This window comes from Myotis daubentonii, chromosome 10 (assembly GCF_963259705.1).
Source record: "Myotis daubentonii chromosome 10, mMyoDau2.1, whole genome shotgun sequence".
Classification (NCBI taxonomy): Eukaryota; Metazoa; Chordata; class Mammalia; order Chiroptera; family Vespertilionidae; genus Myotis; species Myotis daubentonii.
Genome location: NC_081849.1, coordinates 61,726,521 through 61,754,380, shown reverse-complemented (window position 1 = coordinate 61,754,380; position 27,860 = coordinate 61,726,521). Strand labels below are relative to the sequence as shown.

The 27,860-nt window shown below is 42.1% G+C and overlaps 1 protein-coding gene across 1 annotated transcript; it reads right to left on the bottom strand.

The window, feature by feature from the left end:
* Window positions 1-21,803: 21,803 nt before the first annotated feature.
* IL6 (interleukin 6) lies at window positions 21,804-26,466 on the bottom strand. The gene is made up of 5 exons (XM_059712550.1): window positions 26,312-26,466; window positions 25,960-26,150; window positions 24,764-24,877; window positions 23,662-23,799; window positions 21,804-22,387 (listed from the first exon to the last, which is right to left on the bottom strand). Exons 1-5 carry the CDS (start codon window positions 26,328-26,330, stop codon window positions 22,223-22,225), a joined length of 627 nt encoding a protein of 208 aa, XP_059568533.1. The 5' UTR covers window positions 26,331-26,466; the 3' UTR covers window positions 21,804-22,222.
* Between the last annotated feature and the right edge of the window lie 1,394 nt (window positions 26,467-27,860).

Here is a 27,860-nt window from a genome sequence, read left to right as displayed (position 1 = left end):
TTCCACCGTTGGGTCAAAACCGGCTTTCCGACATTATCTGAGGGGTCCAGTATTGTGAGAGGGCGCAGGCCAGGCTGAGGGACCCTACCAGTGCATGATCAGAGCCAGGGGGCGATGCACGAGGTTGGCCAGCTGTAGAGGGACCATGGGTGGGCTCCAGGGCATGTCCGGCCCATCTTGCTCAGTCCTGATTGGCCAGATTTCAGCAGCAAGCTAACCTGCCGGTCAGAGCGTCTGCCCCTTGGTGGTCAGTGCACATCATAGCAAGCTGTTGAGCGGCCTTAGCATATCATTAGCATATTACACTTTGATTGGTTGAACAGATGACCAGACATTTAGTGTATTAGGCTTTTATTATATAGGACACACACACACACACACACACTGTATTTTATCTGTTCATCTGTTGATGGATACTTGGGTTGTTTTTACCCTGTGGCTATTGTGAATAATGCTATGATGAACATGGGTGTACAAACATCTGTTTGAGTTCTTCCAATTCTTTTGAGTATGTACGTAGGAGCAGAATTGTTTGATCACTGTTTTTCACAGTGGCTACACCATTTTACATTTCCACCAGGAATACACAAGGGTTTCAATTTTTCCACATCCTCACCAACACTTTCTATTTTGTGTTTCTTGATAACAGCCATCTAAATGAATGTGAAATGGCATCTCATTGTGGTTTTGATTTGTATTTTCCTAATGGCTAGTGATATTTAGCATATTTTCATATGCTTATCAGTTATTTGTGTATCTTCTTTGGAGTAATGCCTATTCTATATTCCTCTGCCCATTTTTGAATTGGGTTGTTTGTTATTTTGTTGTTGAGTTTGTAGGAGTTATATATATTCTATTTTACTGATAAGATCCTAGTGAACATGGATGGTAACTGGCAGCAACACTCACTCTTGGAGTGAGTGGGGAGGAATGGATGAGAGCTGTTTGAAAAGCTGGGTCCCCTCCCATTCCTTGACCTGCCCCAGTAGGAGTTCAGGGGTTAAAGGGTGGGTTAACACAAGGATCATTTTATTGATGAGTTCACATGAAAAGGTGTAGGATGGATCTGTGATATGAAAGCTGTGTCTTTATAACATACTGAAATAAACAGTATATTAGGTCTTCACACCTCTTCACTTGACCTCCAGGTATTCTGGGTGACAGATCCATGAGCCAGCTCCCAGAGGGTAGTTCTGAACGTGTTGGTCCTGCTCAACTGGCCAAACAGGACAGGGGGAGTTAGAAAAACTGGCCATAGCCTTTATATGTGTAAATGTTTGTATTTTTATAAGAGAATGTAGGCCTTGCTAACTTTTTTTCTGAACAATAACATTATTATCCTTTTCTAACAATAGGAATGAAGATTTTTTTACTTAAAGGACAAGAAAGGGATTTGGATTTTTTTTTTTTTAAGTGATAGAAGGCATTTTCTTGGAAGGTAATTGTGATTTTTAGTCATTTTGGGAGTGGTTAATCCTATGGCAGAAAAAGAAGTGACCTTAAAACTAGGACAAAGTCAGAATTCTAGCTCTGAGACTTACTAGCTATCGGGCCTGGGTTTGAGGTCCAGCATCACCACTGACAAGCTGTGTGACCTTTAAATTTCAATTTTTCTCACCCATGAAATGGTAATACCTAATATTTACCTCATAGAGTGCTAGAAGGATTAAATAAAATAAGAGATGAGAAATGCTTAGCATGTGCTGGACTTGTGAATGAACACTCAGGAAACATCATCTGTTATCATTATTGGAGCCTACATTGCCTTTAACTTTCTTTTTTCTTCTTTTTTAAAAAATTTATCTTTATTGTTGAAAGTATTACAGATATCCTCCTTTCTCCCCCATTGACTTCCTCCATTCCACTTCCCTCCCCTCCCCAGGCCTTCCCTGAACTATTACCTGTCCTGTTAATATCCATATAAGTTCATTGGTTAACTTTAATGGGCTCCCATTTTGAGAGGTGTAACACTTAGAAGAGTAAATTGCTGAAGTGGTGTGTGTATATGAGAGAGAGGGGAGAGAGAGAGAGAGAGAGAGAGAGAGAGAGAGAGAGAGAGAGAGAGAGAGAGAGAGAGAGTTAATATACACTAATCTCTTAATCCCTGGTCAATGTAGACTGGGGACTTCAAGGTTTGGAAAGAACGTTTTTCAGAACAGAAGATCTAAGTTTCTAAACTACTCAAATGCTGAATTACTGCGGGCTACTCTATCAACTATTGAATTGTTAATTCTTTTTTAGATATGGCTAATTTGTGAGTTATGTCAATACAGTTTATATCTGAAAACTGAGTATTCAACTAGCTAATTATGAACACCACTATATATGATGTCCCCCCAAAATGTATATACACACTTCGAATAATTGTAAAGGCAGAGTTTATGAAAATACATTTCATTTTCATTTAACAGCTACCAGGTGTTAAAGAGTGTATACATTTTTTTGGGACACCCTGTATTATTTTATCCATTCTGTTCCTGTAATGAAAATATTAATAGTAAAGATAAAATTGATGATAACAAGAAAACTGGATTGAGTGATTCACCAAGTTTCAGGGAATATTTCTCCTGTGTAAATAAGTATACTTGTCATGATGCCAGTCTAAGATGCCTCTCGGTGATTCAGGTGATCAGACTCAAGTGAGGTTATTCAAGCTGGTTTATCAGACATTACCCCTGAGGCCTGTGTGCAGCTGATTTGCTTCCTCCTTAGGGGAAGATGAGTTCATTATAAAGAGAACAGTATGTGTCATACTGATTCCAGGAATCTTAAGTGTTTGACAGAATATTTTTGAAAAAAATAAATTAACTCAAATATTCGGAAGTCAGGCTTTGGGAGGCTTCTCCTGAAAATAGTTACAAGGCTGCTGGAATTAAGACTCTTGATTGCAAGTAACAGACGTAGACTCTGGCTAGCTTAAGCAAAAAGGAAATGTATTGGACAGATACAGGATTATTTTATTCATCTAAGAAATTGATGGCCAGCCAAATCTTGAGAAGGACAGAAAGTAGCAGAAGTTTGTAGAATTTTGCTATCCATGTCTCTGCTCCAGGAAACCCTCATCTCAGTGTCATTACTGGAGAACTGAATAGGGCTGGTTTGAGCCATTGTTTGAGATTCTCCTTGGACTTCAGCCATCTTCTAGTCCAGACAATGCAGCTGAGCACCCAACAGCCCTGGAGAATGAGGTAAGAAGCCCATAAGGGGCGTCTACCACACGGTATTTACCTTTGAGCTGCTTTGTTTTTCTTCCCACCCTTAAAGACCTTGGTAAATTTTTGTTCCCACTCAGGGAAGTTAAATGAGTGCTTGCCCCTATCTCTGGGCACATACTTGATCAATGATTTTTAAGAAGTTTTGTCAATATCAACAATTCTACTTAGTCAAACCATTAACAGCAGTCTTTGGATAAATTCCTCTTGTGATGTCTGTTCTTGATCAATTCTTTGCTTGTCCCCCCACCCCCCCCCCCACCCCTTCTTGCTGTTTTGCAATTTTTATGTATAGGTTGTACATTGATTGGCTTGTGATTATTACACATCTTTGAATGAATAGGCTGACCACCAGATGAAAGGAGTGGATGAGGTCATGAACTGGGACAGTCTGAACCCCGATTTGGGTTTATTGTCTCAAGCATCCTCTCATCAAATCTGTTATTGCCTTTGTCCTGGAGGAACATTTTCCCTCAGTTGTCTTCTCTCCCTCCTGACCTTTTTTTGAGAGAGACCTTTCATTAGGAAGGTATTATTTCTTCATTTTGAAAAATTATGAACTGTATAATTCATACACAGAAATAAGTAAGATCACACTATTTTTCCTCTGGTGGTAACCATTTGGTGACTTTTGTGTTCATAATTTTCTTACTTGAAAACAATTTTAAAAACTACCTATGTATGTATGCATGCACAAGCATAAATAGAAACATGAGTGATCAGTACACACCTAGTTGAATAGGGAAAGAGCTCCATTGTCATTGTTAGAAGAAGGCTTCTGGGATATAATAAGCTAAATAGAGTCTCATGAGCATGGTTTACAAGATATCTTTCTGGAGAAGTCAGTGGGCAAAGGCTTGATGAAGTGCCGGGGTCCAACCCCAGCAGGTCCAGGGGTTCCCAAAGGCGTAGACGGAGTCGGCGAAGAAGGAAGGACATGGAGACAGTGTTCAGTTGATCAGCAGCCTAGCCAGGATCTCTAGCCAGGATCTCCAGCCAAGTTCTGGTCTGGATCTCCAGAGAGGTTCTGCTTAGGTTCTCCAGCCAGGTTCCATCCAGGCTCTCCAGCCAGGCTCAGTCACCAGGTTCCAGTCAGGCTCTCCTGCCAATCTCCGCAGTCAGGTTCAGTCCAGGATCCCCTGCCATGCTCTCTCGCCAGGCTGCGCCTCCAGGCTCCGAGGCCAGTCCCTGTCCAAGATCCTCCGGCATGCTCTCTCCAGCGAAGTTCTTCTGTCTCTAGAGAACGTTCTGTGTAGGTTCTGTGCCTAGGCTTTGTCTCTCTTGGTCCTGTCTTCCAAGCCCTGTGTCCTAAGTTCTGTGTTCTTTCTGTCTTGTTACATCTGTATTTATACCAGTTGATTCAATCCTATCAATCTCTATTACAAAGGTTAGGGCGTTTCTTATCAACATTCCAGGGAGTAAAGATTATGTAGCTTAAGCATGATTGTTTGTAGTGATTAGCTACCCGCCTGGCACTTAGTTAAGGAGTTTCATCCCCTCCCTGACTTCAGGGAAAAATTCCTACCTGGGGAAACAACCTTTCTAGGAGAGGCATCCCCTCCCTGACTTCAGGGAAAAATTCCTACCTGGGGAAACAACCTTTCTCGGAGAGGTGACCTTGGTTAAAACACGCAGCGCTAAGGGGAGCAAACATATTAAGAACAGTATGCTATATACGCCAGGTCCCTTGAAACAGCAAGGATGGACCGGCTCCCGGCAATGAAGTCCTGGGAAAGTCAAAATCTCCTGCAGGCCAGGAACATGGGCCACAGATGTTCAGAGGAAAAGTAGGTGGAAGGAGTGCAATTCTGTGTTTTCTATCCCCAGCTCACCACGGCCAATCCCATCATACAAGGGTAGGTGAAAACCAGTGTTCTCAAAGTATGGTTCCTTGGCCTGCAGCATCAGTATTATCTGGGAACTTGTAAGAAATTTCTAGGTCTCAGATCTGGAGATGGGCTCATCAGTTTGTGTTTTAACAAGCCCTGCAGTGATTTTGGTACATGCTAAAGACTGAGATATATTGGATAGAAGCACACACGCCACATATCTTCAACTGATCTAGGTTATAGGGCATACAGAGGAAAGCAGGAGCTCAATTAATTAGCATATGGTCAAAATAGGCTAAGGATAGATAACACTATATATATAGGTAATAGCCAGGATCACTAGGCATTCATTCCTCCATTTAAAAGGCAGTGCAAGACAGGCATTTGAAGGATGGCATCCCTCATCATGGCTGTCTTGGTGACACTGCTTTAGTCTGGACTATTGTCCTCTAAACCTGGTGCACAGTTATTAACATGGGATCTCCCTTCACCATTCCACCTTGAGTTTACCTTCAGTTCTCTGCTTTTTCTTTTCCTCCATATTTTCCCTTTTCTTGGTTTACCCTCTTGTTTTGGTGACGCTCAACATTCATTAGTTTCTTCCAAAAGACTGTGGGATGTAAATTTTTGGAGTCCTGGAGTGTCTAAAAATGTCTTCATTCTTTCTTCATACTTGATTGTTAGCTAAATTTAGAGGAATGTTGAAGACATTGCTCCATTGCTTCTTGTTCTTGTCTTGTTTCTAGTGTTATTGTTGAGAAATCCAAAGCATCTGATTCCTGTTTTATTGTAAGTGACCTGTTTTTTCCTCTCTGAAGCATGCAGAATCTTCTGTTTGTCCCTAGAGTTTTGAAATTTCACAAGAATATGGCTTGGTATATGGGCCTTTTTTTTTTATATGGGATTAAAATATTAATTGTGCATTCAGAGGTCCTTCCAATTTGGAAACTTGTATCTTTTCATCCTTGGAATTCTTCAGTTCTTTTGTTGACTTTGAATCCATCAATTTTTTTTCTCTCTGTAGTTTCTGTTTGTTTTGGATGTTATATCTCCTAGGTTGGTTGCCTTTTAAAATTTTTTATGTTTTATCTCTTTTTTTTCTTGCATGGTCTCTCTCTCTCTCTCTTTCTCTTTTTAAAATAGCCTCCCATTCTTGTTTCATGAATGCTACATTCTCTTTTATCTCTCTGAGGATACTAGTATTTATGGAGTTTTTTTCACTGTTTCCTCCAAATTGCTTTTTTATTTTTGGTTTCCTTAGATGTCTGACTTGGTTGTTTGCTCATGTTAAAGAGTTAAGAACTAAAAAGCTGATTGGAAGCTTGTGCATCTGTGTGCAGGACTTGTCATTCTTTATTTCTTTATTTATTTTTTAATATTTTTTTTTATTGCTTAAAGTATTACAAAGGGTATTACATATGTGTCCATTTTATCCCCCCGCCCTAGACAGTCCCCTAGCCTCCCCTATCCCCCAGTGTCTTATGTCCATTGGTTATGCTTATATGCATGCATACAAGGACTTGTCATTCTTGAACTTCACAAAGTAATGAGTAAATCATTTGTTGGAGAGATCCTGATATTAATATTTTTACATCTTTGCTCTTTTAGCAAGTTCTCCAGAGAAGATTTTTTCATTATCCTGCCTGGCTCCCAGAAATCTGGACCTGAGTGGGCGATGGGACTCAGGACTTAGCATTCAGCTTCTCAGACCTCATCCATTCACTCTTCCTTATTTGCAAACCCCTTAACCCCCAGTTGCCTTGGCTGGGATACTGAGGGTTGACAATGTGCATGGTTCTCCTTCATACTTTTCTTCTCTGACATTCAAAGGAGTTGATCTGGGCCCCTTGTAGGCCTAAAGACATTTCTGCTATAATACCCTTTATACATTACTGAAAAAACTCATATTTTGCAAAATCATGCTTCTGAGGAAAATAGGGCTAGGAGAACACTACTTAAATTTTTGTAATTTTATGATCAGTGCAACACAAAATCAATAACAATTCTAATAAACAGTAGCACAGTTAAATCTCGTGCATTTGCTTCCAGCATCATATAGTAGATTCTTTGCAGCTTAAACTGAGGTGTGTTCTTAAGAGTATTTCCTTCTAACAGATTGATATCAAAATAAAACTCTGATCTGACACAGGTCTAAGTATCCTTTCATTGATGTTTTTAAACACAGGGGATGTGCCTTTGCAGTTCCCACATCTGCACTCTCAGTTCCCTCAGATGGTCCCCGTAGTAGAAAATGTTGAGGTTCTTGAAGTTACTAAACCAGCCAATATTTAAAGTAAAGGATTCTTAAAAAGGATTTTTATATACCGTTAAGGCTTTCTCTTTAATTGAGAAATTTTGCCCCTGATAGTTTCAAAATGCCTGGGAGAGCCCAGCTGGTGGGCTTAGTGGTTAAGTGTTAACCTATTAACCAGGAGTTCATGTATTGATTCCTGGTCAGGGCACATGGCCGTGTTGCTGCTCCATCCCCAGTGGGGGCAGTGCAGGAAGCAGCTGATCAAGATTCTCTCTCATCAGTGATGTTTCTAGCTCTCTCTGAAATCAATACAAATATATTTTTAAAAAAGAATTCCTTTTAAAAAAAATGCACAGGAGAGGTCATATATGAATCTATATAATTATACTGAATTATTATATTGCATCATACCCCTATTTACCAGTTGTGTTAGAATTAGTTCTCATTAAAGAAACATGATATATCTGAGCAGACTATACATCTCAGTTCTGTGGGCCATTTCCACCCCAGGACATACTGCTCTAATCTGAAGATGCTGGGTAGGCCCTGCAGAATGCTGACAATTCCTTCAGCTGAAGTAAGTGCTGTGCCAGAGCTCTACCCCTCCATCTCTGCCCAGACTCCCTAAATTTTGGGTGTTGTGCTTGTGGACTGCAGCTATGTTCATTTCCTTGTTTCACCAATGATGTCCCCCTCCCCCCCCACCCCCGCCCTCATATTTTTATTTTTGCTGTTTTCAGGAAAATTTTAGAGAGGGCAATGTAGTATAACATGTCATTCCACTGTCTTTATCCAAAGTCCTCCAGGAACAGTAGTCTCTGAGGAAGGTGAATCAGTTATCTGGAATTTTATAGGTTGAGAGGTTTGCTTCAGCCCCAGGGACTTCTGAGGAAAGAGGCTGTAAGGCTGGGTGAGCTAGAGGGAGGGAGAGGTAAAGGAAGCATTTTTGCAGGCAGCATAGACATGAATTGTGTTTTCGCTTCTTGACAGTGATTATTGCTTTTCTCTAAACAAAATATTTGACTTACATGAAACTCAGTTTTCATTTTCTTTTGTGGCTCTTTTTCAAAGGGTGGAAAAAAGTTCTAATAGAACTTCATTAATAATTTAAAAGTTTGTGGATATGCAAAAAAAAGTTTAATAAATTTATTTGCAAAATGTGTTTAGTTTACCAATTCTATTGAGTATGGACCCAGTAGGGCATGAGCAAACCAGGCCAGCTCTCTTATTTGAATATTTCTGGTTATTTGCCAACTTTTTTGTATTATTTCATTACTCTGTAGTGGGCATGAAACTTAGGTTCTCAGCACAGGTATTAAGCTATGCCTATTTTTTTTAAATTGAACATAAGTTCTATGTCAAGCCCTCATTTTTTAGAAGTTTAACCTCAGCTAAATCAGGATTTCTTCAATCACTTTAGGCTCTTGCTTCCCCTACTGCCTGCCCATACACCTTCAGGATTGAGAATCAGTCCCAGGCATGCCAAGACTTCCTAGGAGGTGGAGTTGGGGGTGGGAATAAGTTGTCTGCCCTGAAGTGGCTGTCATCTGTTTTCAAGGTATCAAATGTAAGTTGGATCTTGGTTCATCAGACACAACATTGCTCTTGTGTCTGCCTTGTTCTGTCCCAAGACCTTCCAGACTATTCTTACTTATATCCTTTGGACACACACATTACAAATGGATGCCCTTCTCAGAGATATTTATCAACAAATAACTCTCCTGTTTTACTATCTTATGACTCCCTATCTTCCACAGCTAAGGAAATCCATATTTCCCCTAGGATAGGAAAAACTGGATTTTATATAATTATTCATTCTCTTTAATACATTTGGTAATATATACTTTTTAATAATATACTCAAAAGATCAGGCTAATACAACTGAAGAAATGATCTGCTTTTCTACAGAAACATCCCTCTTTGCAGGTAGGAGATGCCTTAATGTTCAATCTGAGTTGGAATGACTAGCAATGAAAATAGCACTATTTTAACATGTGAAAACAGTACCCACAAAAATTATGTTGGAACTTGGAATATATATTAATACCTATTGTGTACTCTAGAGTCCTAATTTTAGTTTAGTATTATATTTCTCCTTTATGGATATTATTTCTGTATGTCCCTGTGGGGAATGGAAAGCTGATGACAGTGAAAGACTGCTCACTGGCATTGACTCTAATGAAGATGTGGTCTTGAAAGTCTGAATTTGGGTTAAGAATTGGGAATACCTGATATTAGTACACATTCCCTTGAAAGGAAGCCCATTTCCAGGAATATGCAATAGACATACTTTCTCCTATTCTTCCTATGAAGTATAACTAAAGCCTTGGACATTATATATAAAACAAACATAAGAGGACTCTAGAGAGAAGAGAAGGACCAGCTAGGAACCTTAGGACCTCGTGAATGACACAATGGTGAGTTCCCTGGCTTTTCTTTTTGCCTCATATATTTCAGACTCAATACAGGAGAAGAGAGCAACCTAGAAAATGCCAATGGGTGCAGACAAAAACAAAAGTCCTAAGAAAAGCCTGAATTTTCTAGCCAGAGGACTAGAAAAGGGACAGTCTCACAACACAAAAAAATTTTAGATAATAATCATCGACTCCAAGCAAATCACAGAAAAAAACAGTCCCACTATCCCACCTGCAGCTGAAACCAAGTGAAGAGCCTAACTTCCACCTTTATGAAGTTATAGCCAGGAAGGCACCCCAACCCCCCACTGGGCTGGTGTCAGAGAAGGCTAGGTGGGGAGCTGCAACTTCCATTCCTGACAGGCAATAATGAACCACTAACCCACCCCCAGCCCTTGTGGTATCAGTGGGCCACATGCAGACTCTGAAGTTCCACTTCCACCTAATGGTCAGGAGGTGTCCCTTCCCCTTTCCACTAGGATGATGCCAGAGGGTGCCTAATGGAGACTTAGAACTTTCACCAACACTCAGTGGTAACAAGGCCACCTCTTACCTTCACCATGTCAGTGGAGTCTAAATTTAGAGCAATAATGAGGCAAGCTTCTCTAGACGGCTTGAATCCCTACCCCTGCCTAGTAGTAACAAGAAGCTCCTCCTACCTTGGGTGTCAACTGAGGACAAATGGAGGACCTAGACTTCTTTCCCCATCTGAAAACTAAAGAAGAAAAAGAATATTGAAAGCAGCTAGAGAGAAATGATACATTAATATCTAGGAAAAAACAATTTGAATGACAAGCAAATTTCTCATCAGAAATCATAGAGGCCAGAAGAGAGTGACACAACATTTTTCAAGTGCTAAAAGAAAAGAACTGTCAACCCCAAATTCTATATCCAGTGAAAATATCCTTCAGGAATGAAGAGGGAATCAAGATATTTTCAGATTATGAAAAACAGAAAGGTTATTGCTAGCAGACCTACTCTAAATGAATGGCTTAAGGAAGTTCTTTAAACAAAACAGAAATGGTAAAAGAAGGAAACTTGGAATATCAGGAAGAAAAAAAGAATACAGAAAGAGCAAAATTATGGGAAAACAAACTTTCCTTTGACTTTTTTTTTTTAAAGGATAGTTTATTGATTTTTAGAGAGGAGGGAAGGAAGGAAGAGAGAGAGAAAAACAGCGAAGTGAGAGGGAAACATTGATCAGCTGCCTTTTGCATGCCCCCTACTGGGGATTGAGCCTGCAACCCAGGCATGTGCCCACACCAGAAATTGAACCAGCAACCTTTCTGTTAATGGGACAATACCCAGTCAACTGAGCCACACCACACAGGGCTCCTTTTATTCTTGAGTTTTTCCAAAGTATGTTTGATTATTGAAGCAAAAATTTTAACAGCCTCATGTGGTTCTCAGTGTATGAAGAGGAAATAATTAACACAATGATATTATAAATGGGGGAGAGTAAAGGAATGTAAAGAGAGGTAAGTTTCTGTGATCTACTCAAACTTGTAAAATGTTGGCCCCAGTAGACTCTGATAAGTTATTCTATATAATAAAAGCCTAATATGCTAAGTGTCCAGTTGTCGTCCAGTAGTCTGTTCAACCAATCAAAGCGTAATATGCTAATGATATGCTAAGGCCGCTCAACTGCTCGCTATGATGTGCACTGACCACCAGGGGGCAGTTTGCTCTGACTGGTAGGTTAGCTTGCAGCTGGGGTCCGGCCGATCGGGACTGAGTGAGATGCCCTGGAGCCCTCCCACAGTCCCTCCCTGGCTGGCCTACCTCCCGCGTCCCTCCCTGGCTCCAGTCTTGCACTGGTGGGGTCCCTTGGCCTGGCCTGCACCCTCTTGCAATCCAGGACCACCTCGGGGGATGTCAAAGAGCTGGTTTTGGCCCGATCCCACAGGCCAGGCCGAGGTACCCCACTGGTGCACGAATTCGTGCACCGGTCTCTAGTCCTATCTACTAAAGACAAAAAAGGGTAATTGACCATACCTTCACTACGCTTCCCATTGGCTAATCAGGGCGATATGCGAATTAACTGCCAACAAAGATGGCGGTTAATTTGCATACGTAGGCGCCAAGCGACGGAGCGAAGCCTGCTGGCCCTGGGCAGGAGAAGCGCACGCCACGGCCTCCGCCACGCTCCTTTGGGCCCGCGGCGAGCTGGGGGGCTTAGCTAAGGCTTACCGCATACTCCCTGGTAGCCCCGCAGCAGGGCATCCTGGCAGCCTCCTGACAGGTGGGTTTTGGGGAGAGCCGAGTGGGGCAGGGGTTGCAGGGAGCCATGGAGGGGCAGGGCGGCCGGAGCTAAGTTCCCGGGGGTCTGAGGAGAGTGCTTGACAGGAGCCCGGACTGCAGAGAAGGAAGAGGAAGCGGCCACGGGGAGCTCTTCTAATCCTCCTGCACGAACACCCTACCCCAGCCCCCTATCAACAGTCAGTAGAACAATTAGAGAGAAAATCATCATAATATAGGAGAGCTCAACAACACCTGTTGGTTGATACTGACAGGGCCTAATTGACATCTAAAATACTCCAGGTAACAATATATTTCTTTTCAAAAACCCCATGGCATATATACCAAAATAGAACATATCCTGAACCATAAACTAAGCCTAAACAAATTTAAAAGACCTGAAATAAGATAAAGTATGTTCTCTGACCACAGTGGAATAAAACTATAAATGGATATCAGAAAGATAATGGAAAAATCTCCAAATACAGGGAACTAAACAGCAAACATAAATAATGGGTGGGTCAAAAAAGTTTCAAGAGAAATAAAAGAATACACTGAATTGAATGAAAATGAAACTGCAACATGCGAGACAAAGCTAAAGCAGCACTGAGAGGGAAATTTATAGCATTAAGTGCTTACATTAAGAAGAAGTACCCAGCCTTGGCTGATGTGGCTCAGTTGGTACACCAAAGGTGGTAGGTTGCACATCTGGGAGGCAACTGATCGATGTTACTCTCTCACATCAATGTTTTTCTTTCTCTAAAAATAAAGGGAGTGGGGGAGAAAGTACATAGATTATTTGTGTAAATTCTTCTTGATGGTAATACAAAAAGGCATTGGTAGAGCAAGTGTGAGCTTTTCATATTCTGGGAGACCCTAACACATAGTGGACAATGTTACCAATAGGTCTGTGCCCTGATTAAAGACCTGGGCATCAAGGGAAGCTGTGCTCCTAAGATATTCTGAATCTGCTCCTGTCCTGCATGATTATTTTGCTTTCTGCGTATTTTTCTTTCTTTCTTTCTTTTTTTTTATCCTTGGTTTGAAAGAAATTGGGAGCTATGTTACAGTATAGAATAAGCTGCTGTAACAAAGATATCCCCAAATATAGTTGCTTAAATAAGTTAAAAGTGTATTTCTTTATCATCTAACAGTACAGTGGTTATTGCTGATACAGTTTGGTGAGACTATTCAGCTCTAGGAGGTCATTTAGTGTTCGAGGTTCCATTCATCTCTTTATTCCACAAACCACCAGTGTAGGGCTGTCCAGTAGAAATTTCTGCAATGATGGAAATATATCTGGACTGTCCAATATAATAGCCACTAGCACATTTGAACTTGGTAGCCTTAATTTTTAGTTTTATGTAATTTTGCTGAATTTATTTTTTAAAAAATATTATTTTATTGATTTTTTACAGAGAGGAAGGGAGAGGGATAGAGAGTCAGAAACATCGATGAGAGAGAAACATCAATCAGCTGCCTCCTGCACGCCGCCCGCTACCAAGGCATATGCCCTTGACCGGAATCGAACCTGGGACCCTTCAGTCCGCAGGCCAATGCTCTATCCACTGAACCAAACCCGTCAGGGCAATTTTGCCGAATTTAAATTTAAAATTAAACACGCAAGTGGTTACTGTGAACTATATTAGACTTTCCAGCTCTGGATATTGTTCTGTTCTGCATGATTGAAACTGATTCACCAATAAATTTTTATTCTAATCCCCAGAAAGGTGAAAGACCAGAAATGGAGGACTAGTGATACCTTTTAGAGCAAGCAAAATAAAATTACATTAATTCTACTCAAATTTCATTGGTGGAAACTTGCCACTAGTTCAGGGTTTCCTAACACAGTGGTTAAGTTTTTTTGTGATTTACTAGGAGGGCTTTTAGGACACAGTGAATATGAGTCACAAGCTATTATTTCTTACAGCAAAGGATACAAGACACATGGGCTGAATTCTGGAGAAAATCAGGCACGAGCTTCCAAGAGTCCTCTCCCAGTGGACTCAAACAGGATGTGCTTAATTCCTTCAATAATGAGTTGTGGCAACATGTGTTTACCAGGGAAATTCATTAGCAACCCAAAGTTTTTATTGGGGCACCTCTGCTTCTCATGTATTAAAATTTCAGATTCTTAGCAGGAAAGCAGGTGGTACATATAAATCATATTGTTTGGACACACATTTTAGGCACTCTTAGTATTTGAGGGAAGTTCTGTATTGGTATAGGGAACTGTTTACTATTCAAATTCCCAGATGCCAGCCAAGGGATATGCTTGAAAGCAGGCTTTTCTAGGATAGTAGTCTTAGGCTTACTATGTTCTTTCTTCAGCACAGCCTTCCTGCAAAGGAGAATGGTAGCCACGTGTCTAATTCAAACTCTATACTACAGAAGAAGTGGAGAATGGATTTGAAGGGATAACTTGCAGTCTGCTATGTAACTTAAACACTTTATGACTTTGCACAAGTTTCTTAGACCCTCTGCTCCTTTGGCTAATACACGTGCTTTCGACACAGTACATCCATTGAACTGTGCTTGGCACAAAGTAAGTGCTCAAAAACAATTACCGTATTTTTCTGTGTATAAGACACTATTTTTTTCTAAAATCATTAGACTGAAAATCAAGGGGTGTCTTATACAGGGAAGTCAGCCGAGAAGGGAGCCGAGCAGGTGCATAGCTGCCCATACCTTGTCAAACAGGTTTCCTCCAATCATGAGCCTTATTGTTACTGACATCAACTGAAGTCGTAATTGGAGGTGGAGGTGGAGAGTGCACAGATGCAGGACCGGAGCGTTCTGAGCCCATAAAGATGTCAAAAAATAAAAAGATAAATACCGTTAAGTGATTGTCTTACTCTGCAAAATTCAAACTGAATGTAATCAGCTATGCAAAAGAGCATGGAAATAGAGGCAGAGAGACAATTTAGACCCCCTCCCACTGAGTGTATGGTCAGACAGTGGAGAAAACAGGAAGAACAACTTCTTAAGCTGCCAAAAAAGAAGAAGGCCTTAAGAGGAAAACCAGCAAAATGGGCAAACTTGGAGCAGAGGCTGAAGACCTGGATTATGGAGCAGCGCCAGAGTGGCTTATGTGTGTCAACAAAGCTTATTCAGTGTCAGGCAAGAATGTTTGCAAGCGAAATGAGCATTGTTGATTTTACAGGAAAGGCACAATGGTGCTTCAATTTCACGAGGAGAGAGGGGTTGGCCATGAGAACACAAAGTTAGCTCAGAAAATGCCACCAGTTTATGAGGATGATCTCACATATATAGACAGTGACTCAGAAGACAGCAGTGATACAATAGAAGTTGAAGAAATTGGTATGTCTGGAACTAATAGTGATGAAGAGAGCAGCGATGCAACAGAGGCTGAATAAAGTGATATGCTGCATAATATCATAGTACTGGTATGTAAAGATGACCTGCGGTAATTACTAAATAAAAATGTGTTCTGTTTTATGTTTAAAATATTGATTTCTTAACTTTAGGTTGGAAAGGGGGGGTGTCTTACACATGGGGGAGTCTTATACATGGAAAAATATGGTAGTTATTATTATCATTATTATTACTATTAGACTTTTCTTAGAGAATGTAGGATGGTTTATCTCTTCCTTCCCATTCTTTTTTTTTTAAAATATATTTTTTATTGATTAAGATACTGCATATGTGTCCTTATCCCCACGTTACCCGCTACTCCCACCCCCCCCACGCCCCGCTCATGCCCTCACCCCCCCCCCCCCCCCCCGTTGTCCGTGTCCATTGGTTAGGCCTATATGCTTGCATATAAGTCCTTTGGTTGATCTTTCCCCCTTACCCCCTCCCTCCCCTACCTTCCCTCCAAGGCCCGACAGTCCAATCAATGCCTCTCTGTCTCTGGATCAGTCATTGTTCATCAGTTTATGTTGTTCATTATATTCCACAAATGAGTGAGATCATGTGGTATTTATCCACTCTCCAGTTCCATCCATGCTGTGGCAAATGGTAAGAGTTCCTTTTTCTTCTTCCTCTTCTTAAAGAATACCTTTCAGCATTTCATATAATGCTGGTTTGGTGGTAATGAACTCCTTTAGCTTTTTCTTATCTGTGAAGCTCTTTATCTGACCTTCTATTCTGAATGATAGCTTTGCTGGATAAAGTAATCTTGGTTGTAGGTTCTTGCTATTCATCACTTTGGATATTTCTTGCCACTCTCTTCTGGCCTGCATGGTTTCTGTTGAGAAATCAGCTGACAGTCGTATGGGTACTCCCTTGTAGGTAACAGAGTTTCTTTCTCTTGCTGCTTTTAAGATTCTCTCTTTGTCTTTTGCTCTTGGCATTTTAATTATGATGTGTCTTGGTGTGGTCCTCTTTGGGTTCCTTTTGTTTGGGGTTATCTGCGCTTCCTGGACTTGTAAGTCTATTTCTTTCACCAGGTAGGGGAAGTTTTCTGTCATTATTTCTTCAAATAGGTTTTCAATATCTTGCCCTCTCTCTTCTTCTGGTATCCCTATAATTCTGATGTTGGTAGGCTTGAAGTTGTCCCAGAGGCTCCTTACACTATCTTCATATTTTTGGAATCTTTTTTCTTTTTTCTTTTTCGGTTGGGTATTTTTTGTTTCTTTGTATTTCAAATCTTTGACTTGATTCTTGGGATCCTCTTGTCTGCTGTTGGATCTCAGTATATTATTCTTTATTTCAGTCAGTGTATGCTTAATTTCTAGTTGGTTCTTTTTCATATCCTCGAGGGTCTCACTAGATTTCTTGAGGGTCTCACTAAATTTATCGGCAGTTTCCATGAAATTCTTGAAAAACCTTATAAACGTGGTTTTGAACTCTATATCCAGTTGTTTGCTTTCCTCCATTTCTGTCATTTGTGACCTGTTTCTTTGTCTCTGCATTTTTTATGCTTCCCTGTGTTGGTAGAGTGGTTTTGTGTGCTAGGTGTCCTGTAGGGCCCAGTGGCTCAGCCTCCCCCGTTACCTGAGGTGGACACTCTTGGTGCACCCCCTTATGGGCTTTGTGCACAGTCTTGTTGTAGTTAAGCCTTGATTGTTGTAGGATCACTGGGAGGAGTTGACCTCCAGGCCAGTTGGCAGTGAGAATCGGCTGTGTCTGCAGTGGGAGAACTTCTGTGCTGAAGACACCCTTCTGGGGCAAGACTTGCTTCAGTGGGGCTTTGGTGCTCACTGAGTCTGCCCCCTGGGTGTGTCCCTTATGGATCTGAGGAGTTGTAATCCAGATGGTCCCCCTCTGACCACTGGGCACACTGGCCCTTGGAGGTTACCCAGCAGGAGCTATGAAGAGAACTGCAGATTCCCCTTCCTTTTTTTGAGTTTGGAGGTGCCCTGACGAGGCCCAGCTGTGAAGCAATGCAAGCTGCTGTGGGGCCTTGGGCCTTCTCTTGGAAGTTCTGGGTCTGTGGCCCAGCTGCAGTTTGTTAGTTAATTTTCAGGTTGCAAAGGGCCAGGGCATTCATATGCAAAAGCCTCTGCCGCAGCCTGGGTGGGGTGGGGTCTCAGGGAATCAAAGGGGGGAGCAAGGAACTATGGCGGATTCTCCGCCCTGCCCTAAGGGGCTGCGTGCGTCTCAGTGTCCTGATAATTTAATTGCTGCAAGCACCTCTGAGGGAAAGCCGCCCTCGAGTTCTGAGTTCTGTCCGCTGCCAGACAGTCCAGTTTCTCCCCGTATGAGTCCTGGGTCCCCAGAGACTTCCCGGAACCGGAGTTCAGAGCAGTCGGGAGCTTGTGACTCCCTCCCGATTCAAAAAGACAGCCTCATCCTCAGGTACCAGCCCCTTTCCGCGCACTCTTGAGCCTCCGTACCTTTGCACTTTACTTCCGCAGCTCCTGACCCTCAATGTGCTTTTCTCTTTCCTTCTAGTTGTAGAATTTCCACTCTGCCAGCCTTCCTGTAAGTTCTGGATGATGTCTGTTTTGTCTTTTTATTGTGTTTTGAAGTTGTTGTAGGAGGCAGCAATTTCGGTGCTTCCCTATGCCGCCATCTTAGTTTCTCTCTTCCTTCCCATTCTTAACTCACCAGAAACTTCGAAGTTTTATCAGGAGTGCAATCTGGACTGCTGCCTCCCTGCAGCTTTCTCTCTTGCAGATATTTGGGTCATTTTCATAGTGTAACTGAAGTGCCCCAGGCCCCTAACTTTGGGAGGTAATCCTTCCCTTTAGCATCCAAATATAATAAGCAGTGTCTCCATCTCAAGCCTTCTACAGGAAATTCAAACTTTTCCCAAATCTTCCCAAGTATTCTTGATTTTGCCTATCGCTTCTCTCTTTAAACACTTACCTTTGATTTCTCTTCAATCACTTCTCTGAATCTTTATGTGTTTTCAATCTTGCAGTGTCCGTTCCCACCCCCCCCCCCCCAAAGTGGATATGAGCCTCCCTTTGTTTATCACAGCTAGACTGGAACTAAACTGCCATACATTGGGTCCATGTTGGTGAATATAGCTCATGGAAGTTTAATGAGTAAGACAGAAGATAAATTAAAATTCACTACTAGACATCACAGTGCCAGAAGTCACATCTGCCACAGGTGCTCCTTATCATCTCTCTTTTTTGCCTCTTGCCTCCCTGGTACCATCTGCCCTTTTGCTGGAACCTGCTAGAAAACGGAATCTCTTCTAGATGCTGCCTCCGGATTCTTTTTTCCTTACCCATCATGCCACAAGAAGAACTGAAAAATCCCCCAACATTTAAAAAACAAAAGTGAACAGACAAAAGAAACTCTAAATCAAAAACATTCAAGGAAGTTGCTCTTCATCTTTCTGTTACATTGGTGATCCTATTTAACCCATCCTCTAGACTCTTTCCTAACTTGAATCCTACTGCATCATTTCTACTAATTCCACCTTTGTGCCTCGGCCATTTAAGATTCCTTCAATTCTTCCAACATGTTCTCTCCTTCCTCTAAGCCTTCGCATGTTCTATGCTCTCTGCTTGGGTCACCCCATCCCCAACCCCGTCTCTTTAACTGTCTCAGTCCTATACATTCTTCTGATATAAGCTTAACTGTCATTTCTTCTGGGAAGCTTTTCCTGAAGCCTCAATTTTAGATTAGACTCTCCTACTGTGTTTTGCCATAGTAGCAGTAATAGTTTCCTGTGGCTGCTATGACAAATTACCACAAACCAGGTGGCCTAAAACAACAGAAATTTTTTCTTACAGTTCTGTAGCCTAGATATCTGAAATCCAGGTGTGGGAAGGGCCATGCTGTTTCTGAAGATTCTAGAGAAGGATCCTTACTTGCCTCTTCCTACCTTCAGGAGTGGAATCCGGACTGCTACCTCCCTACAGCTTTTTCTTGTAGATTTTTTTTGGTCATTTACATAGTATAACTGAAGTGGTGGTTGTCTGCAATCATTGATGTTCCTTGGTTTATAAATCTATCTCTTCAATACGTGCCTTTATCTTCACAGACTCCTTTCCTGTCTCTTCTCATAAGGCCCACCCAGATATCTCTCCTTCACACATGCTATGCTCTCTGCTTGGGACACCCCACCCCCAAGATAAGATGTGACCTCATCTTAACTTGATTACATCTGCAAAGATTTCTTTCCAAATGAGGTCACATTCATAGGTTCCGGGTGTTAGTACTTCAACTTTGTAGGGGGACACAATTCAACTTACCATAGTAGCACACATACTTAGTGTACAGCATAGTAGTTATTTCCCCCAGACTGTAAGCTCCTTCAGATCAGAGACCTAATCTGTCTGATCCACCATTGTATCTCCAGGGCCCAGCAGAGAATCTGGCATATTGCAGATGTTCAGAGAATATTTCAATGAATGAATAAGGGAATACTGTGCTTTACTCTTCCATCCAACCCCTACTTCTTCCCACTATCATAGCCTTAATGTCCTCTGAAATTCCCGAATCTTAGACACCAATCACCAAATCCTACTGAACTCACTCCTAGCTATCTTTTGTTGATGACTGGCATTGCCTTCTCTTCTCTAGTCATTACCACCATCCTAATTCAGAACATGGTCATCTCTCCCCTGGACTACAATGAAGGCCTCTGGAATGTTTCTCTGACATTCCCTTCCAGCCCCTTTCCTATCCATTTTTCCACACTGCAACTTGAGTGATCATATTAAAATGTAAATTTCATATGTCATTCTACTGCTTAAAACTTGTCAATGCCTTCTCACCACATATGGGATAAATTTCAAAATTTTGAATATGGCTTCTGATGCTGTCAATGATTTGAGTCTCAGCCTCCCTCTCCAACCCCTCTCAACCAACCTTCTTTTTGTTCCTTATGCACTGGACATAATGTAGTTTTCATCATCTCAACCCTTTGCATATGCCATTCCCTCTGTCAGGGATGCTCTTCCCACCCATCTTGGCCTGGCTAACTGCTACATCTTTTTCACATCTCAGTCCAAATCTCTTTTTCAATTAGGCTCCATGACTGCCCTCCCTGGTCTTAGTAAGATTCCCCTGCTATTAATGCCCTCAGAACAGGTTCTCAGTACACCAAACATTTCTCTTTTGTAAACCTCATCACATTTACATTCTTTGTTCAATGTCTGTCTTCTGTCTTCCATGCCACAGTATAAACCACATGAGGACAGGGGTCAGGTCTAGCTTGTTCACCTCTGTATCCCCAGCATTACCTGACATATATGATGCTCAGCACATTTTTGTTTGAAGAATGGATGCATTGGTCAACTGCCATTTCTCTTTGTTCTTTAATTCGGCCCTAATGTTGGGAAGCCACTTGTGATGCATGATTTCTAGAAGTCAGAGTTTGTGGTTCTTTTCTTGCATAGCTTCTTTCAGTTTCGGACTTCTGTGGGCTTTCCCTTGCTTAGCAGAACTTCTTCCCTGGAGGAAGAAGTGTATGGTGGTTAGAGTGAGGAAGTCTTTATTAGAAGTCAGAACTTTATATTGCTGGGGTTAGAAAGGGGAAATCTTTACCAAATTCCCAACATTGTGTTGAGGTGGGGTGGAGAGGCCAGTGCAGTCACCCAGATTGCCTCTCTCACCACCACTCTTGATGGGGTGAGGTGAGAAAGTGGAAAAAAAAAAATTACTGTTGGGAAAGGACATGGAGATAGATATACATGCACTGACTATGCATTGCTCTTCTAGAAGTTCTTAGGATGTTTCTTTCTAATTCTTACTGTTTTCCTTAAGATGAAGATTCACAAATACACAGTATTTCTAATTTCCCCACTCACTGCCCAACAGTATAGGCCCCAAGAATTAAAGTGTCTTATATTTGATCATCTATGTATGGTTCAATAAATGTTTATTGGGACTTCCTACGGGTTTAGGATATAAAGTGTATATAATAGGGCCTGACTTCTTGAGTAACCCATATGCTGACTGCAAAGAAAAACCCATCAGTTTAAGGATATGTTACACCATGGTAGGTGCTATGACAGACAGGTATGTGAAGTGTTTGAGGAACCCAGAGGAAGAAGGCAGAACTTTCATGTTATTGGGAAGCTTGCACACTACTGTCGTAATCAAGTGGCTGTATCATCTCAAAGGCTTTTAATTATATCTTGAAATATATTCTCTATATGAACATGTTCTGTGATTTTCTACATTATCTTTCAGTTCCCTGGGGGGCAATGGAACCTAAAGGTTAAGAGAAGGGGGCCTGAAGATAGGTAGACCTGGATTTCAAATCTGGGCCTATGCCTTACCTTCCAGCTGGGTGACTTAGAAGAATCACTTACTCTCCCTCATCCATTAAAGGGTGTGCAAGTGCGGGATTAAATACTATGGAGCTACACATTTAGCATGGTGCCTGGCATGCAGTAGGAGTAGGTGCTCAATTATATTTCACCAGGTGATTGTCACTTTTTGTGCTGCTGGTGGTGACAGAAACTCATAGAGACTTGGTTGCTGATTTTTTAAAAAGACTTTTACTGGTATAAAAACAATTTAAACATAATATAAATACATTATAAATATTTCTTTTAAAAACATTATAAGTTAGCAATTTATTTGAGGTAAGCCTACACATTCCAAGAAATGATCTGACTCTGAAACGAAGGTATTCAAGCTGTACAACCATCTGTTATTTTTTTCAAAACGAACACACAAAATATTTCAAGTGGCACTTTATAAAAATAAATATCACTTGTATAAATTAACTCAATATCACATATTTAAATATCAATAAATTAAAAATAATTAAAATAGTGTCCTATTGCTCATACTTTTAGTTCTTCATAGAGAACAACATAAGTTATGTACCCAGTGGACAGCTTTCTGACCAGAGAAAGGAATGTCCATGAGTTGCAACCATCTTAGACGCCCAGGCTACATCCGGATAGCCCTCTGAGTGAACTGCAGGAAGTCTTCGAGGCTTCGCAGGATGAGGTGAATCGTCGTGGTCTTCAGCCAATTTTTCTGTGCATGCATCTTCTCCAGCAGGCCAGTGTTTGTGGTTGGGTCAGGAATGGTTTCTTCAATGGGGTTCTTCATCTGGAGGGAAAGAAAGCAAGAAGAATTGTTTAAATATTGAACAAATTCTTTTCAGTGGAGGGATGCTCTGGGCTGTGGGGATATGTTCAGATTTGGGGTGAAGAAGACTAATTGGGGCCACCTACCCTGCCTTGCCTAGATAGGGTGAGGTGCTTTTCCTCTGAGCCCACCCTTTCATAGCAACTGAGTTCTAAGCATCCCTTTGCCTCTCTGGCTCCTTTAGATCATAAGCATCCCAAGGGCAGCCACAGTATTTTACTTGTCCTCTGTTGTCTTAGCCAGTGCCCGCCTGGCACATGGTTGAAATTTAATATTCAAATGAAGAATCTATAGTTAGAGGCATTTCAATGGTTCTTGAGTGGCCTCTGACACTAATATTTCCCTCCAGTTTCTCTCACCCATCTATTCAGCATCTGTTGAGAGTCCACTGATCTAGTGGTGTAGGAGGACTGAGAAACACCTTCCCATAGACCCACTGACATGAGGCACCTCCAGGCGTGGCCTGAGCACTACAGCAATGGCATCATCTGGAGCTTGTTAGATGCAAGTCTCAGGTCTCACCCCAGACCTGCTGAATCAAGCTCTGCATTGGAACAAGACCCCCAGGGAATTTGTGTGCACATTAAAGTGGGAGATGCTCCCACTTAAGGCAAAAGACAGGATTAGCACCCATAGGCTTCTCCATACAGGGACTTTTTATTGAGCTCTGTTTGGCTCATCTATACACTGTGCCATCAAGTCTCCATCATGTGGCAGTTGAATGGCCAGCTGGTAGTACCAAAGACCTGTACCTATTCCTCCAGCCTTTAGCCAATTCTCTGTATTAACTCTTCTTCCAAAAAGTTGGAAAAAGGAGTTGCTACCATAATGATAAGAATGTCACTTGGCAATACTTAAAATATTAAAATAATTTTTGTGCTCTCTGTTCTTTGTGATTATGGATCACTGAGCAGGGTTGTATGTGCTTCCTTCTGCCTCTTCAGATACTTTTTTTTCTTTCTTATTTCTTAAGCTATTAGGAGTTGATGTCAAAATCTACCTCACTTAACATAGTTTTAAATATAGTTATTGATATCCTTTGCAGAAGAGATCTAACCCCCCACCCCCCAACATACACACATAAAAACAGTTCTAACTATCAGGAAATACTTCTCAGATCCTTTCCTTTACATGCAGCCATGTCTTCTGAATTGGCTTTACATTCCCAAATTGTCTGGGCTGCTTTCTTTGAGACTGTATTGGCCACACTGAGTGAGGAGACAGGCGACACTCACCTTTTGCCTCAGGATATTGACCAGGGCTTTGGTTCCTATCTTCATGGCCTGGGCATGTCCCTCAAATGTGTTCTGGAGGTACTCCAGGTATACCTGAAACTCCAGAAGACCGGTGGTGATTCTTATCAAGCAGGTCTCCTAAGAGGAAAGATGGTGGGAAAATTGGTTATTGCCAGGAAGATACAATGAATTTTAAAAGTTAAAATTACTATAATTTGCTCAGCCAGCGTAGCTCAGTGGTTGAGTATCAACCTATGAACCAGGAGGTCATGGTTCGATTCCTGGTTTAGGGCACATGCCCAGTTTGTAGGCTTGATCCCCAGGGTGGGGTGTACAGGAGGCAGCCAGTCAATGATTCTCTCTTATCATTGATGTTTCTATCTCTCTGAAATCAATAAAAATGTATTTTTTAAAAATAAAATAAAATGTTTAAAACAAAATTGCTATAATTTAACAATTTTTCCCTCTCCATCCCCACCTCTCACTCCCACCCCTGGGAACTTCCCATACTTCTTAGGCATCATGCTTTGAGACATCAGACAGCACCAGCTGCCCTAATTTAAGTATCTGGACAATCAGAAACTTCACTTAATTTTACTCAAAGCCCAGTGGATGCTAGAATGTGGCAAGGGGGTCCTTCTCTATTCTCCCTTTAATGCTCTTCCCTCTGGCTGTACTCCTGCCCTTGTCAATGTTGGGCTAAAACCTTTTATGGAATAATCAGAAGTCAGCACAGGTTATCTCACTGCCTAGAAGGAGAAAGGTGTAGAGAATAACCTCAGCAGGGAGGACAACACTAAGGGCAGCCAAGGAGGAGAAAGGTTACCTAACTACCACCTCATACAGGATAAACCAGCTAAACCTGCTGGGGTTTCTAACACATGACCATTGTGAAAATCCCAAGGGAGGCTGGCTATCTCTGACCATGCCATTCAAAAATAAGTTGCCTTTACAAAGATTTCTGTTGGCCTCCTCATGAAATTTACACAATATTCTTTACATCTCTCGCCTTCTTTGTTGCCTGCCTATCTGTGTGTACACAGACCTGCATGCAAGGTGGAGAACTCGGGAATAGCTAACAGTGAACATGATGTGTGGGTACCTGATTGAATCCAGAATGGAAGCATCCATCTTTTCTGGCCAGTTTTGGAAGGTTCAGGTTGTTTTCTGTCAGTACCTCCTTGCTGTTTTTACACGATTCATGGTTGTCACACATCTGGGAAGAAATACCAAAACTGTTATCATGTAAGTGCCCCTAACACAAACACCACTAGAGGGCCTAGTCATGTTCCATCATGGCCAGGAAGTTCTCGTAAGAAAAATGAAGTCAGAATCCATTAGCATCCAGACAAGCAAGATCTAGTGGAGGATGGGCACACTTGGGTTCAATTCCAGGCTCACTTGTGACTTCAGGCTTGTCTCACTGTCCTGAGTATCAGTGTCCCTCTCTCCAAATTGGGGATAATGAAGCACCTCTACATAAGTTTGTTGTGAGGATGAGACATAATAGTTATAAAAAGTACATACTACCTACTTAATACATTTTGATAATAATTGAGTGAATATCATTTGAGCCATAGAATGTTCCAGCTGAAAGAACCTGTGAGATCATCTAGTCCCATCCCACAGCTTTACAGGTGGAGCTCAGAGGTGGTAGGAAATTTGCCCAAGATCACAAAGCTGATTCAGCAGAACCAGAGGAGATTTGGGGTGCCCAAATCCCCTTTGCTGTGTTCTTTTCTTTCTACAAAACAGTCAAACTACCTTGCATTTAAAGTTTAGGAGCTGCTTTAATCTTCCTATGATTTTGCCACTTTGGTGGGCTATCGAGTTTGTAGTATATAAGCTGGAATGACATTGAGGAATTCCTAACTATCACGCTTATATAACTTAAAAGTACTGTGACTATCCTGAAAAGCTGAACATTCATTTCAGGTGCCACTTTTCTAATCCAAAGTCCAAGAGACACAAAAAAAGATCAACAGACCTTATTTTTTGGTTAGGGAAAGGGAGTCCTAAGAAACAGTGACCCTCAGTTCATGTCAAGTATGGAGTGGGGAATGGGTCAGGGCACATGGATTCCAGCCCCATTCTGTATTTTCCAGGAGGGGACGGGATTCCCTGAGACCAGCAGCAGAGGAGAAATACATAAGACAGTCTGCTTCTTTGATGTCAAATCTAAACTCCCCCAGAAGAACCCATCAAAGACCTCCCAATGCAGGAACCCTGTCCCCATCCAGGGGAAAGGAGAGGCATGCCCACACAAGCCTTCCATCACCCTCCATTGAGCTTACCCACCTTATTTTTCACGTCAGAGATTTCGAGGAGGATGGACTTAATGAGGTTTTCAATTTGTTCTGAAGAGGTGAGTGGTGGTCTATTTGAGGTGGTATCATCTTTAGAATCTTCTCCACGGGGAACCGGGGTAGGGAAAGCAGTAGTCATCACCAGGAGCAGCCCCAGGGAGAAGGCCACTGGACTGAAGGTGTCTGTGCCGGAGGGAAGGGAGAGCAGCAGTGAGCAGCCTGCACAGCTGGGGAAGCTGTGCCTCTGGCTGCTGGCTGCCCGCCAGCCCTCAGAGCGCACACCCTCTCTCTCACCCAGGCACAGCCTCCGGGCGGTTCCCAGGCGAGGGATTTCCTTCACTTACTTGTGGAGAGGGAGTTCATAGCTGGTTCATAGAGGGAGATGGAGCTCTCTTTTCTTCCTGGTGGGCTCGAGGACAGAATGAGCCTCAGACATCCTCAGCCTCATATTTATTGAGGGGGTTGAAATTCTAATATTGAGACTCATGGGAAAATCCCACATTTGATAAATCTTTTTTGGAGGATGGGGTGGGGCCAGGGTGGGTGGGGCTGATTGGAAACCTTATTAAGATTGTGCAATGTGACGTCCTTTAGCATCATCACAGGAATGAAAACCAGGGAAATGCGCCGCTTAGGTCATTACCAAGGAGCCCTAGAAGCAAGATCACTCTTCCTCTACTTTTTTTTTTTTTTTTTTTTTTAGTGACTCAGCACTTTGGCATGTGTTGAGGAAAGTAAAGCTAAAGTCATCCACAAAGTTTTAGAGGTTTGAAGAAGCTAAGGCTGACTATGACTTTAAAAAAACTTTAATTACCAGATTAACAGGCTGAGATTTAGTTTTCCAGTTTTTTTCACATTTGTAAAAACCAAGAGGTTCTGAGTTTCCTCAGTCCACCACAGCCCACCAGCCTGGGGTTACACTCTGAGCCATCGGCAGTACTTTTCTTTGCTGGCCCTTGCCATGACCAGCTGTTGCAGAAATACCTGCCTGCCTCCAAATCTTGTGCAGTTAATCTCCGGGAGTCTCCAGGTGCAGTGTGTGGAGCCTACAAAAATGACTCTCGTGCCACCATTTATAAGTTCTCTCTTCACCTGTTCCAACTCACTTCGGCCTGGTCAGCTACAGCCCTGCTCTCTCCCTAGTGGCCCCTTAGGACCCTGCTGTGAAGACTTTGATCTCTGTGCCAAGAGGGCTGTCTTGGGCTGCTGTGCTGTCCCTGCTCCTGGCAATGGGGGATCCCACTCCCGCAGAGGAGCCCTAAGGTGCCTGCCTGGGTGGGTGCTGGGTCTGCTGGAGCCCTCAAGTTAGTGACACCCATTTGGTTCAGGAAAAAGTGGGGGCAAATACTACTCACCTCTTTGATGGGATGTCAAAGGAGTACCTTGTGGCATTTTCTGGAGCTTGTGTTCATAGCTTCCTCCTGCTGTTTTACTTGATTTGAGTCCACAGGCGGCTGGGAAGCAATCAAACACAGGCTCTGCTCTAGGCTCTGATCACGGTTCTCCTCTAGTGCCCCAGCCTTTCTCATTGGCTGAGCTTGACCAGGCTCCCTCAGCCCTTACAATGACGATGTCTCTTGCAGGAAAGTCCTTGGTCTCATGCAAATAGGCTCATGACCAGGCCGTCCCACCAGTCTCCCAGACACCCAAACAGCTCAGATGATTGGCTCCAGGCTAAAACTAGGACCCTCATAGAGCACACACACACAAACACACACACAAACCCTCAAATTGATTTACAAAACAGCGTTATCACAAAATTAGCTTCTTTGCTTTGCAAAGAGGATCTCGCCTAGATTGCTAAGACAAGGAACTCTGCTACGGTATTACAAATATGCATTGATTTACTCAAGTTTTGTTTTGCACACAACACTACAGGACCCACCTGTTGGA

Excerpts from the sequence above, each read along its gene's own strand:
- IL6 (XM_059712550.1), bottom strand. Across the intron at positions 23,800-24,763 it reads TCCATTCTGGATTCAATCAG|GAGACCTGCTTGATAAGAAT; the intron begins GTACCCACACAT and ends CTTTCCTCTTAG. Across the intron at positions 22,388-23,661 it reads TCAATATCCTGAGGCAAAAG|ATGAAGAACCCCATTGAAGA; the intron begins GTGAGTGTCGCC and ends CTTTCCCTCCAG.